Consider the following 14,628-nt stretch of genomic DNA (forward strand, 5'->3'; position numbering starts at 1 on the left):
TGAGAGTTCATTAGCACTGGCTCTTGATATCTCCAATATTCTAGCATGGCTGAGAGGTGAAAGAGGCAGTACACTGAGTTAGAGAAGTGGGTGTTGCACATCTAAACAGACCGAGTTCTGTTTTAAAATCCAGAATGTGCCTATGTCTTATACATTGAGTCTCCTTGTAATGAAAGTACCAGACTAACTTGGTGATGTTCTTTGTAGCCCACAGCTGCTCACATACAGGAGTTCCTCACTCTGCTGGCCGTGTGTCACACTGTTGTTCCTGAGAGAGATGAAAATACAATAATCTACCAGGCCTCCTCACCAGGTTGGTCATTTTCTCCTTCTTTTGTGGAGTGGGAGAGAGAAGCCAAGAGCTTTTAAAAAAATGCTCTTAAATTAAAAACCACATTTAAAAGCAAACAAAATCTCCTTTTCTGTATGACTAATAATGGGCTTTATGGTGCCTTCAAGACACCAGCGTGCACAGAGGGTACACTATCTCCTGGCACTCCCCACTGTACAGAGAGAGCACAGCCACTGCTTCATCCTTCAGAGGTGATCCCCGCTGCTACCAGCTGCTTCTGCTGGATTATATAGAGGGGTGGGGTGGGCCCACAACCCAAGACTTTTGCCACCCCTTTGAGGCAACTAGCAAGGTGAGACTCCATTTTTGACTCCCTTATCCCCTTTTTGTATCCTTGAAGCAACCAATCACAAACTAGCCCCGTCAACGAGCTAGCAGTACCTGATTGTCCACTGCTTTGCCCTTTGTGTCATCCTTTATGCCTGTGCGAAATGAACGCAAACACTGCCACTGTTCTACTTTGGCAGCATCCTGCACCCACTTTATGAAGGTGTAAACGACTACACAGGACATGAGACAATTAAGAATTGGGTCCAGAATTTATTGGGGCCCATGTTCCCCTCCATTCTGTGCTGTTGAGGGGAACAAAGGAGACCAGAAGGAACAGACATGCCCTGCAGATTGGGGTGGGGGAGTAGCTCTGTGGCAAACTCCCCTCAATGACAGGTTTTTTTTTTTTTATATAACTTGATTTTTTTTTATCCTACCATGTGGAGATTGTTCAGTGCTTAATGTGGTCCAAGGAGCATGAATTCCTCTCTGTGCCTCTTACCTCTCTTCAGGGAGGGTTGGGTACAGGAGTGGGGTGAAGAGCAAACAACAGGAAGGCTCAGCTGTGAGCTCTGCTCTCAGGATGTGGGAAGGCTTTCCTCATGGATATACCAGGATCAATGGAATTGGACATTGCAAACCCCACCGATACAGGGGAATTCAGACCTTGCCATTTGTCTTTCTCTAAGCATGTGGTACATCCCACTGCCTGAGGCATTGCCTCTGAGTTCTAACTTGCAGAATTATTTGAGCTCTTCATTACTTTCCCCAGTCTCCAATAGAATATGGTGAATTTTTGTGTGGAAAGAAGTTGTTGAGTCATTCCAGCAGAAGTTGGATTAAATGCATGTTGTATAAATACTGACGTACGTAGCTTTGATCGTCCTAATTTTCCAGACAAGTTTAAAGAAAACTTTACAGAACACGAACAGACAAACTATGGCTCTTCAATAGTAACAGATTTAAAATGTTGTATTAAAGCAAATGTTACAATTATATAATACACAGGTTAAGGAAGGGAGTGTCTGTACATCTGGGTGTTAGGGATGTAAATGTTTAACCGGTTAACTGATAAGCATCAGTCTTATCGGTTTCAGTTAACAGTTAATGATTAAACTCCACTGCCACCCTGGGGGCAGCAGCCAGGAGGGACCCTGGGCGCAGGGCTGGCAGCTGGCCGTGAAGTCCCCAGCCGCGGGTGGCGGAATCCCCGGCCGCGGTCCATGGCCAGGATCCCTGGGTGCAGGGGCCGGCAGCAGAGCACTGCATAAAACATTTAACCATGTAACCGATACAATTTTAATCAGTTACACGGTTCCTTTTTTTAACTGCTATTTACATCCCTACTGGGTATAGTGCTTAGATTATCCAAAAGTACAAAGTTTGGTTTAACAGTCATAAAATTCATATAGTACATAATCTGCAATAACCCAAATTTAGGTTAATACATTCAATGATGCAGTTTAGATATTAGCATCCAAATATTCGGGTACATCACTCATGAATGTTTATACTAAGAGTTGGTCATGGAAAGCAAATATAGCAATGAGTATAACTTGTCCCTCAGTAATTGAGCATTTAGGATAGGTTAATGCTTCAACAAATACAATGCATTATATACAGAATGTCAAATATAAAGTACATGTGTGCAGCCCTGTTAACCTGTATGCAGTTTTGTAGGAGGAATGCCAGTGCAAGCATGCTTTAGCTAAGGGTTATGATGGAAACTTTTTAATTGCTGCTGATTAGCTCCTCTCAGTAACAGATTTTAGACATCTCTGATTCAGTGGCTGCCCGTTGCCTGTATCCTGCCAATGCAATGCTCATGGGAGTAGTTTTTTTCCATTGTCATCTGATTATATTTCTGATTAGTCCCCAATAAAGCAAAGCTCCTTGTATTGACAGATGAAGGGGCGTTAGTAAAAGGAGCAAAAAAGCTTGGCTATATCTTCACAGGAAGAACTCCACATTCAGTTATCATTGATGCGGTAAGTAGAGCATGTGTGGTGTACAGTAGCTTTCAAGGATATGTGCATGGGATACATCCCCTTTGTATGGGTCCACGGGCAGCTCTACAGGGCTCCCTCTGAGGCCGTGTGCAGACAGGGTTTGGCAGAGTGGGATGGGCAGAGCCAAGGATCTGGCTAGAGGTGAATCCCTGGGTCCTTCCTCAGTGGAACAGGCAAAGAGCAACAGATACTAATCGAGGCAGTAAATTGAAGCTGCCCCTATGGGATGCTCTGGGAAGCACATTAATTTGAGATGGGCAATGGGGAGAAGATTTCCCCCAAAGAGAAAAAAAAATACATAGATTGGAACGAATATATACTTTAGTGTAATTACATATGTAACTGAGGGTCCTGTGGCACCTTTAAGACTAACAGAAGTCTTGGGAGCATAAGCTTTCGTGGGTAAGAACCTCACTTCTTCAGATGCAAGAGTTGCATCTGAAGAAGTGAGGTTCTTACCCACGAAAGCTTATGCTCCCAAGACTTCTGTTAGTCTTAAAGGTGCCACAGGACCCTCTGTTGCTTTTTACAGATTCAGACTAACACGGCTACCCCTCTGATACATATGTAAGTGTCCCTTTAACTTCTAAGTCCTGGCATGTGCTAGAGCTGAATCTCTATTCTTCACTTCAAAACACTGTTACTTGGTTTAAAAAGCGTGTTGTAGGTCCTGGATGTGCAGTGTTGTCTGGACCTGCCCAGGGCCCTCCCACCTACTCTGCACCTGGTGTTATCACTAAAATAGCTAAGCCCATTTGAGCACCACAAGACAAATCCTGCCTCCAGCACGCAGCTTGAGTACTGTATCTGGGCTGTGTGATGCTGCTTCTATGGGTGGGGAATCCTCCCTCCCTAGGCCAAGCTCTGCAGCTGCCAGAGCAGCTCTGAGGCTACAGTCAGGTCCTGGACCTCTGCTCTGCTACAGGATTGGTTGTAGATCCATAAACCCTTCATTTCTCTTCCCTCAGCCCACCCACACTCAACCCCACCAGTCCCTTCATTGGGTCCCTCAGCACCTGCTTCCCAGTGCAGTAGAATCAAACAGGTTTCACTGCATCTCTGAAACGTTGTGCTTGTGCAGGGGAGGGTTGTTGGTAATACCAGGGTTTGCTCCTAAATGCGGCAATTTTCAACAGAAAATCGTAGTCTCTTTTGCATATTGGTCCCGTACGTTGCAGTCTGACACATGAAATAAATGCCCACACTTTTGGGGGAATCCTGCTTATTAGGCCTGTTCAGATTTGTTATCACAGTAATGTCTCTGCTTCTGCTGGAAGATTTTTATTCAGGTGGTGCACTGTTTATCTATTATGTCTATGACCATATTTGAACCCTTTCCTTATGTCAATGGCCTTTACTTAGCAGGTTTAAATGTTTAGTCTTTTTTAAAGCATACTTATGTGCTTGCAAAGATTGGGAGCTAGAATTTCCTCTGTTATATAGATGCAACCCCACTAAAATCAGTGACTGCAGGCTCGTAAGGTAATAGAGAAATTGAAAGTCACTGGAGTTGTTCAAGTGCAAATGAGGGCTGAATTTGCCACTTCACAGTTAGACTGAAATAGGACAGTATACCTCTTTAACCAGGAGAGGGCGATATCATCACATCACATTTGAAATCATGATGCTTCTATACATATATGCATCGTTCACATCGTCTTAATTTTCTGTACAATGTATTTTTCTGCAGCTGGGGAAAGAGGAAGCCTTTGAAATTCTTAATGTGCTGGAATTTTCTAGGTAAGTTACTTCTGCTGATATTAAATAAATGCAAGGCAGCAAATAAGAGAGAAAATGTGCTAGTAACATTACTAATAGATCCATAGATTCATAGATTCTAGGACTGGAAGGGACCTCGAGAGGTCATCGAGTCCAGTCCCCTGCCCACATGGCAGGACCAAATACTGTCTAGACCATCCCTGATAGACATTTATCTAACCTACTCTTAAATATCTCCAGAGATGGAGATTCCACAACCTCCCTAGGCAATTTATTCCAGTGTTTAACCACCCTGACAGTTAGGAACTTTTTCCTAATGTCCAACCTAGACCTCCCTTGCTGCAGTTTAAGCCCATTGCTTCTTGTTCTATCCTTAGAGGCTAAGGTGAACAAGTTTTCTCCCTCCTCCTTATGACACCCTTTTAGATACCTGAAAACTGCTATCATGTCCCCTCTCAGTCTTCTCTTTTCCAAACTAAACAAACCCAATTCTTTCAGCCTTCCTTCATAGGTCATGTTCTCAAGACCTTTAATCATTCTTATTGCTCTTCTCTGGACCCTCTCCAATTTCTCCACATCTTTCTTGAAATGCGGTGCCCAGAACTGGACACAATACTCCAGCTGAGGCCTAACCAGAGCAGAGTAGAGCGGAAGAATGACTTCTCGTGTCTTGCTCACAACACACCTGTTAATACATCCCAGAATCATGTTTGCTTTTTTTGCAACAGCATCACACTGTTGACTCATATTTAGCTTGTGGTCCACTATAACCCCTAGATCCCTTTCTGCCGTACTCCTTCCTAGACAGTCTCTTCCCATTCTGTATGTGTGCAACTGATTTTTTCTTCCTAAGTGGAGCACTTTGCATTTGTCTTTGTTAAACTTCATCCTGTTTAACTCAGACCATTTCTCCAATTTGTCCAGATCATTTTGAATTATGACCCTGTCCTCCAAAGCAGTTGCAATCCCTCCCAGTTTGGTATCATCCGCAAACTTAATAAGCGTACTTTCTTGGCCAATATCTAAGTCGTTAATGAAGATATTGAACAGAGCCGGTCCCAAAACAGACCCCTGCGGAACCCCACTTGTTATGCCTTTCCAGCAGGATTGGGAACCATTAATAACAGCTCTCTGAGTACGGTTATCCAGCCAGTTATGCACCCACCTTATAGTAGCCCCATCTAAATTGTATTTGCCTAGTTTATCGATAAGACTATCATGCAAGACCGTATCAAATGCCTTACTAAAGTCTAGGTACACCACATCCACAGCTTCTCCCTTATCCACAAGACTCGTTATCCTATCGAAGAAAGCTATCAGATTGGTTTGACACGATTTGTTCTTTACAAATCCATGCTGGCTGTTCCCTATCACCTTACCACCTTCCAAGTGTTTGCAGATGATTTCCTTAATTACTTGCTCCATTATCTTCCCTGGCACAGAAGTTAAACTAACTAACTAAAGTTTCCTGGGTTGTTTTTATTTCCCTTTTTATAGATGGGCACTATATTTGCCCTTTTCCAGTCTTCTGGAATCTCTCCTGTCTCCCATGATTTTCCAAAGATAATAGCTAGAGGCTCAGATACCTCCTCTATTAGCTCCTTGAGTATTCTAGGATGCATTTCATCAGGCCCTGGTGACTTGCAGGCATCTAACTTTTCTAAGTGATTTTTAACTTGTTCTTTTTTTATTTTATCTGCTAAACCTACCCCCTTCCCATTAGCATTCACTATGTTAGGCATTCCTTCAGACTTCTCGGTGAAGACCGAAACAAAGAAGTCATTAAGCATCTCTGCCATTTCCAAGTTTCCTGTTACTGTTTCTCCCTCTTCACTGAGCAGAGGGTCTACCCTGTCTTTGGTCTTCCTCTTGCTTCTAATGTATTGATAAAAAGTCTTCTTGTTTCCCTTTATTCCTGTAGCTAGTTTGAGCTCATTTTGTGCCTTTGCCTTTCTAATCTTGCCCCTGCATTCCTGTGTTGTTTGCCTATATTCATCCTTTGTAATCTGTCCTAGTTTCCATTTTTTATAGGACTCCTTTTTATTTTTTAGATCATGCCAGATCTCGTGGTTAAGCCAAGGTGGTCTTTTGCCACATTTTCTATCTTTCCTAACCATCGGAATAGCTTGCTTTTGGGCCCTTAATAGTGTCCCTTTGAAAAACTGTCAACTCTCCTCAGTTGTTTTTCCCCTCAGTCTTGATTCCCATGGGACCTTATCTATCAGCTCTCTGAGCTTATCAAAATCCGCCTTCCTGAAATCCATTGTCTCTATTTTGCTGTTCTCCCTTCTACCCTTCCTTAGAATTGCAAACTCTATGATTTCATGATCACTTTCACCCAAGCTGCCTTCTACTTTCAAATTCTCAACGAGTTCCTCCCTATTTGTTAAAATCAAGTCTAGAACAGCTTCCCCCCTAGTAGCTTTTTCAACCTTCTGAAATAAAAAGTTGTCTGCAATGCAGTCCAAGAATTTTTTGGATAGTCTGTGCCCCTCTGTGTTATTTTCCCAACATATATTTGGATAGTTGAAGTCCCCCATCACCACCAAATCTTGGGCTTTGGATGATTTTGTTAGTTGTTTAAAAAAAGCCTCATCCACCTCTTCCACCTGGTTAGGTGGCCTGTAGTAGACTCGTAGCATGACATCACCCTTGTTTTTTACCCCTTTTAGCCTAACCCAGAGACTCTCAACACTTCCGTCTCCAATGTCCATCTCTACCTCAGTCCAAGTGTGTACATTTTTAATATATAAGGCAACACCTCCTCCCTTTTCCCCCTGTCTATCCTTCCTGAGCAAGCTGTACCCATCCACACCAACATTCCAATCATGTGGTATTATCCCACCAAGTTTCAGTGATGCCAACAATGTCATAGTTGTATTTATTTATTAGCACTTCCAGTTCTTCCTGCTTATTACCCATTCTTCTCGCATTTTTATATAGGCATCTAAGATACTGGTTTGATCTTTCCTCCCAGTTTTGTCCTGACCCTCCTTTCTCTCTGCCAATATAGCCCACACTCCCTCTCATTTCCGACCCATCTCCCAGGTCTCCATGTTCCCCACTTACCTGTGGGCTTTGCTCACCTGTCCCCGTCGAACCTAGTTTAAAGCCCTCCTCACTAGGTTAGCCAGTCTGTGTCCAAATAGGGTCTTTCCCCTCCTTGAAAGGTGAACGCCATCTCTGCCTAGCAGTCCTTCCTCGAATAGCATCCCGTGGTCGAGGAAGCCAAAGCTCTCCTGGCGACACCATCTTCACAGCCAGGCATTCACCTCCATGATGCATCTGTCTCTGCCCGGGCCCCTACCTTTGACAGGAAGAATCAAAGAGAATACCACCTGCGCTCCAAACTCCTTCACCCGTACTCCCAGAGCCCTGTAGTCACTCTTGATCCGCTCAGTGTCACACCGCACAGTATCATTTGTGCCCACATGGATGAGTAGCATGGGGTAGTAGTCAGAGGGCTGGATAATCCTCGACAATGCCTCCGTAACATTTCGGATACGGGCTCCCGGCAGGCAGCATACCTCCCGAGATGAAATGTCAGGGCGACAGATGGGCGCCTCCGTCCCCCTCAGCAGAGAGTCTCCGACCACCACTACCCTACGTTTCCTATTCGCAGTGGTGGCAGCAGACCTCCCAGCCTTAGGGGTACGAGGCTTCTCCTCCTTTACTGTAGGGGGTGATTCCTTCTTTCCTGTATCAAGAAGAGCATAACGGTTACCTATTACCATGGCGGGAGGGTTCGGAGCAGGGGTGGAGCACTGCCTGCTGCCAGAAGTAACCAGCTGCCAGTGTCCACCCTGAGCCATCTCCTCCTCCACCAGTGGTGTATCAGCAGTCCTGTGTACTGGGACAGCTACCTCAGCTGTCTCCACATGGACACTGTCCAGGAATTGCTCGTGGATTCGGATGCTCCTTAACCTAGCCACCTCCTCCTGTAGCTCTCCCACCTGCTGCCTGAGAGATTCCACCAGCAGGCACCTTTCACATTGGATGGTCCCCCCAGCCTGGATATCAGTAAGTGGAAATTGCAAGTTACAGTCTCTGCAAAACCACACCAGGGTCTGGGTAGAAGCATCCATGCTCAGGCGCTCTGTCTGGCTACGGGCGCAGGTGGAGGAGACAGAAGCAGTGCTGGCACAGGTGTTGCGGGTCTTCCTAACCATCGTAAGCCTCCCTCTGTCAAACTCCCTCTCAAACTCCCGTCTGCAGCCCCCTGTCCGCTGAAAGGGTTGTTTAAGCAAGAAGTTTTGAATGTAGTTGGTTTATAGATTTTAAGGGGAATAAAGGGAAAACAGATGGAACCGGCAAGGGACCGTCGCCCCCTTCCGAACTCCCTTGCGAAACTCCCTGTTAGCAGCCCCTGGTCGCAAAAGCTCCCTGGTCGCTTGTGCACTGCTTTATAAAGCCCTGGCCTGTATGAATGCCCCGCCCACTGATTAAGGCTCAGCCACTTACCAGAGGCTTCTAGCTTTCAAACCTTCCTTTGAAGCTCACAGCTTCCAACTGCCAGCCACAGCACACCGTCCTTCAAACAACCAAACAAACAAACAGACTGACAAACACAAGCTCAGCACACAGCAAGTAACCTCCAAACACAAACAAACACATACTACAGACAGTCACTTACCCCAAAAGGGTGCTGTATTGCTCCTCCTTCACCTGGAGAACTCCCTTGCGAAACTCTCTGTTAGCAGCCCCTGGTCGCAAAAAAAGGTTCACTGGAATCTAAAGAAATTATAGTTGGTTGGCTAGTTAAATCATCCATTTTCCTTTAGATTTGCCATTTCCCTCAATCTGGGGTGAATAAATTGCTCCTTCTTACAAATGGGAATTAGAGGTCTAGTGGTCAGACATGGAAGTGGGGGTCAAGAGACATCTTTTCTAGTTCTAGCTCTGTCAGAGACTTTCAGTGTGACCTTAGGCAGATCACTTCACTTCTCTGCGCCTAAATTTCCTCACCTGTAAAATGGGGCTAATGATTCTCACCTTGCCTTAATAAAATGCTTCGAGAATGTCAGATGAAAAGCACTGTATAAGTGCAAAATATAATTCATGATTTCCACACAAGTAGAGGGAATCTCCCACTTGAGGGAAATTTCATGCCCTTTTTTGGGAGCAGCCTGACCACCCAAATTCCAGTGTCCCTTCTGCTTCCCAGCAGGAGACCACTTCAGGCCTAATTCTCATTTACACTAAGGATCCTTTGAACCACTCTGGCTGTGTAAGAGAACCTTAGCATAACAGGGTAAGGCCCATAGATTCTCCCTCTGCTGAGAAGATGGAGATGTTTTGTGCTTTGCACCTGGGTTTGGGTTGTATCAGTCAGACTGGGCTTTTCTGCCACTTCTAATGCCTGGTCTCCCACAGTTCTGTGGACCAAGGCCAGGTTTGACTCAGCTGTTGCTTGGGCCTTCTTTGTTGCCTATTTCTGTGGCAAGTTGACTTGGCCTGCTGAAGAGGAAGAGGATGGTGAGGGGGAAGGTTTGTCTAGGTTGTGTTTCCCTCTTCCTTGCCTTCTCTGAATGTTCCTCAGATGTGCCCCCATGGCTCTCACTGGATCTTGTGGATGTCTGGACTTGCTTTGCGACCTCCATAAAGGGAGTGGAGTCATCATCCAGGAACCCAAGCACTGGGAGTAGAAGGGTTTCTGGTCACAGAAAGTCCCTGCATCTTTTGACTACAGGGATCTTTTCTGGCCCTTCATGGATTCTCTTTGGGCTCACAGATAGAAGTCTCTCTTGTTGTTATCCTGTCCCTCCCTCATCCATAGTAGCATCTTACTCTAGCAAAGAGGATGAGGTTGCTCACACAATTCCAGGACCCAGGAGAGGGTGGAAGCTCCCCTGGCTCATTAGTTTGCTGCAGAGCTTCTGGACTCTTTTTGATAAAAGAGTGTCCTATATATCTGCTGTGAGTAGGAGACTCAACAGGGCAGAGCCTGTCAGGAGAAAGTTCAGTCCAAGAGACGAGGAAGACAAATGCTCTCCCATGTACTTTATCTTATCGGACTTACCAGGAGTCCTGCTTCATTCCATATGGTGACTGAAGGTGCGCACAGAAGGAAGCAAAGTTCTACAAAAAACTTTTTCTTTTTTGGTTTGTTTTAAAAAGGTTGTAAAGTGAAGTACCGAAAAGTCAGGACATGCCAATTCTAAGATTGCTCAAAAAGTCTTTACTCTGTCCCCTTGTGCCTGTGTATTTACAATATACTTTAATTCTACCATTGCATTCTGTTATTTCCAAAATATCCTCAGAATTTCAACCAAACTGAGGCTCTGAACTAAGCCATGTCTCATTCATTATTAGGGGCTTACTAAATTCATGGCTATGAAAAATATGTCATGGACCGTGAAATCTGGTCTCCTCCTGAGAAATCTGGTCTTTTGTGTGCTTTTACCGTATACTATAATGATTTCACAGGGGAGACCAGCGTTTCTCAAATTGGGGGTCCTGACCCAAAAGGGAGTTGCAGGGGGGTCGCAAGATTATTTTAGGGGGGTCGCGGTATTGCTACCCTTACTTCTGTGCTGATACCTTCAGAGCTGGCCAGCCGAACAGTGGCAGCTGCTGACTGAGGGCCCAGCTTTGCAGGCAGCAGTGCAGAAGTAAGGGTGGCAATACCATACCATGCCATCCTTACTTCTGTGCTGCTGCTGGCAGCAACTCTGCCTTCAGAGCTGGGCTCCTGGCCAGCAGCCGCCACTCTCAAGCTGCCCAGCTCTGAAGGCAGCGCCGCCACTAGCAGCAGCACAGAAGTAAGGGCAGCAATACTGTGACCCCCCCTCCCCCCAACTCGTTTTTGGGTCAGGACCCCTACAATTACAATACTGTGAAATTTTAAATTTAAATAGCTGAAATCATGAAATTTATGATTTTTTAAATCCTATGACTGTGAAGTTGACCAAAATGGACTGTGAAATTGGAAGGGCCCTATTTGTTATGTACCCCTGCTTCATTCACAGGACCCAATTCTACGCTCTGTTTTATGCCAGTCTAACTTGTTTGATTTCATTGGGTTTAGACTGACGTAAAAGTCTTGTAGAGAAGTGGAGACTCAAACTCGGTACTGAATGTGTGTGCACAAGGGGCAGAGTTAAAGTTGCAGAGAGAGTTAAGGTTGTGTGACCAATCTTAACTTTGACATTTCCTGACTTGTGTATGCTCTACTTTGAAATCCTACTGTTCTTTTTATGTAGTTTGTTTTGTTTTGAATGTAAGAATAAAGCTAATTATTTGCTAGGAATTTTTTTCTGAATCTTTAGTGCACAGATTGCTACTGGGAAGAGGCACAAAACTCCATGTGGTGGGAGATTCTGCCTAGCTTCATAGCATGTCAGATGAACCAAACCATGTTTTGGAAATTGGGGGGAAACTCACAAAATGCAATTTATTAGTAAGGCAAAATTAAGAGGAACATGAAAGTCCCCATTGTTCACTCCTTTGTATGTTTTGAAGAACCCTGCATTCATTTGTTGAATAATTTCTCCTAAAGCAGGAGGTTTGTTTGCATAGTTTACAGTGTGCTGATAGTATTCTTTTTATTGGCATTTTGCCAGGGTTTATGAAATCAGCCCTCTTGCTTCATCTGTGGGAACAGTGCCTAGGTCCCTTAATAACATACATAAAACTTAGAAGTGAAAAACACCCATTAAGTCATCTAATTGATACCCCTGCCAGCGCAGGATTGTTCCCTACAGTATATTCTTGAGTGTCCAGTTAGAAATGATTCAAGTGATTACCACCACTTCCTATGGGAGACTGTTCTGCCATCTAATATACCCCAAACGTAGTTTTCCTAACATTCAGCCTAATTTTTTTTCATTTTTATCCCATTACTCCTAGTTATACCTGCTTAAACAATTCTACCAATTCTTCTTGGGGTCAAAAATGCATAAGGTAGAGTGTTAGCATATCCATGGTAATTTAACTCTTTCCTCATACGCTTTTATTCTTTTTTTGCAAGTAAATCTTTAAAATAATTTTTGTTGCTCTTCTCTGAATTCATTCCCTCCAAACTGTTGATATTTTTCTAGTATCTTTTGCTGTCCAGAGTTAAAGGTGTTGCCTTCCATATACAACAGTGATATTAATTACCTCCAGCCTTGTTACACACACACAGACATAGAATCATAAGACTGGAAGGGACCTTGAGAGATCATCTAGTCCAGTTCCGTGCACTCATGGCAGGACTAAGTATTATCTAGACCATCCCTGACAGGTGTTTGCCTAACCTGCACTTAAAAATCTCCAATGATGGAGATTCCACAACTTCCTTAGAAATTTATTCCAGTGCTTAACCACTCTGACAGTTAGGAAGTTTTTCCTAATGTCCAACCTAAACCTCCCTTGCTGCAATTTAAGCCCATTGCTTCTTGTTGTATCCTCAGACTTAAGAAAAACATTTTTTCTCCCTCCTCCTTGTAACAACCTTTTATGTACTTGAAAACTGCTATCATGCCCCTCTCAGTCTTCTCTTTTCCAGACTAAACAAACCCAATTTTTTCAATCTTCCCTCATAGGTCATGTTTTCTAGACCTTTAATCATTTTTGTTGCTGTTCTCTGGACTCTCTCCAATTTGCCAACATCTTTCCTGAAATGTGGAACTCAGAACTGGACACAACACTCCACAAAATCTTCTCCCTCCTTGAACTTCTAGGACACACTTCTTAGCCACCATCCTTCTGTATTAGGTGGGACCCTGATGGGAGCCCATTAGTTTTATTCCTTAAGAAAGATCTAGAGGAGTGGTAGTAGTTAAGCAGTGCAAAGCATTCCCTCTTTCTCAGAGGATGAGCACTCTACCCCTGCAATCTTGAAGTGTGTGTCAGCACTGGGAGCAAGGTATCAGGTTCAACAAAATACACGTTTCTATATGATAATCAATTGTATTTTTGAACTGGAGTGTTCAGTGAGTTTATCTTTGTTTTTGAAAAGTTATGGTAAATTATTTGGGGCATGATTTTCAAAAGTTTTAGGCATAGAAACCCTCACTTGCAATTCATGCCTAATTTGTTTGTGTGTAATTACATTAATTGCATGAGCCAATATCTGTGCATGCAGATTACCAACTTCAGAAATACCAGATTAGTTTAGGCAGTCCCAGTAATTGCCCGTGTACATTAGGAATGCAAATGTGGGTGTGCATCTGTATGCCATAAACTACTATAAATCAGGCCATTTATGTTCATATTGATTAAAGAAGCATAGGATCGGAAGATGGAAACGGCATGTGTAAGATTGTTATGTATTGTACATTTACGAGTGTTTTTATATGACCTGGTTTAAAATGTGCCAAGCGTATGGAAGAAAACTTGTGGATCAGACTGTGCTTTTACTCCTAGAACCATAGATCTGATTAGAAAATTGGGGAGAGGGATAGCTCAGTGGTTTGAGCATTGGCCTGCTAAACCCATGGTTGTGAGTTTAATCCTTAAGGGGGCCATTTAGGGATCTGGGGGGAAAAAAAACTATTAAGGACAGTACTTGGTCCTGCTAGTGAAGGCAGGGGACTGGACTCAAGGTCCCTTCCAGCTCTATGAGATCAGTATATCTCCATATATTATATTATTATTAAAATAATTCAAAATGACTGTTTGTTTTCTCATAGTAACAGAAAGAGAATGTCTGTAATAGTTCGAACTCCAACGGGGCGACTACGTCTGTACTGCAAAGGGGCTGTAAGTAATCCGCTACTACTCACAGAGAATAGTGGAAATACTGCGAGCTGCTGCAGCAGTCACATTGTTTTTAGAATGTTGAAATGTTGTCCCTTTTAATGAATATCTGTTAGCTGCACATATTAGGGGCCGAATGTTTAAGGAGCCTTAACCTGTTCTCTGATTTTGTTTGCAGGCAAACATAGTATTTAGGACTCTCAGTGCCTGAAGTGAAATCCTGCCTGCGTTAAAGTCAATGGGAGTCTTGCCATTGACTTCAGTGCAGGCAGGATGTCTCCCCTGATGTGCAGGTACAGTCAGGAAGTTAGACATCTAAACACTGTGGTCTGAACCTTCAAAACTGGAGTCGGTTCTCAAGCATTTAGCCCTGCCTGTCTCGTGATCTTCTGCTTTCTCCCATCTCTGCTGCTGCTGCTGCTAGTTGTCCCTGCTCATAATATGCTGTGCTTCTACTTTCACCAACAGGAGGGATAATGTTTCAAAATGAAACGACTGTAAAAAATGAGAGGCATCAACAACCCCAGCAGGGTGTGGCTTTAAATTCAGTGGAAAGTGATTTCAGTTTTATCATGTGGAATTAAATCTCTGTTTATT

General features: G+C 43.9%; 1 protein-coding gene across 1 annotated transcript in view; it reads left to right on the forward strand.

The window, feature by feature from the left end:
- ATP8A2 (ATPase phospholipid transporting 8A2) overlaps window positions 1-14,628 on the forward strand; it is a 549,272-nt gene that overhangs the window by 94,654 nt on the left and 439,990 nt on the right. Inside the window, exons 17-20 of the mRNA XM_065423317.1 lie at window positions 208-313; window positions 2,528-2,610; window positions 4,322-4,371; window positions 13,965-14,034. Coding sequence (XP_065279389.1) covers window positions 208-313; window positions 2,528-2,610; window positions 4,322-4,371; window positions 13,965-14,034 — 309 coding nt within the window. The remainder of the gene's footprint in view (window positions 1-207; window positions 314-2,527; window positions 2,611-4,321; window positions 4,372-13,964; window positions 14,035-14,628) is intronic.

The sequence above is a fragment of the Emys orbicularis genome, chromosome 1, assembly GCF_028017835.1.
Source record: "Emys orbicularis isolate rEmyOrb1 chromosome 1, rEmyOrb1.hap1, whole genome shotgun sequence".
In the NCBI taxonomy this organism is placed as follows: domain Eukaryota; kingdom Metazoa; phylum Chordata; order Testudines; family Emydidae; genus Emys; species Emys orbicularis.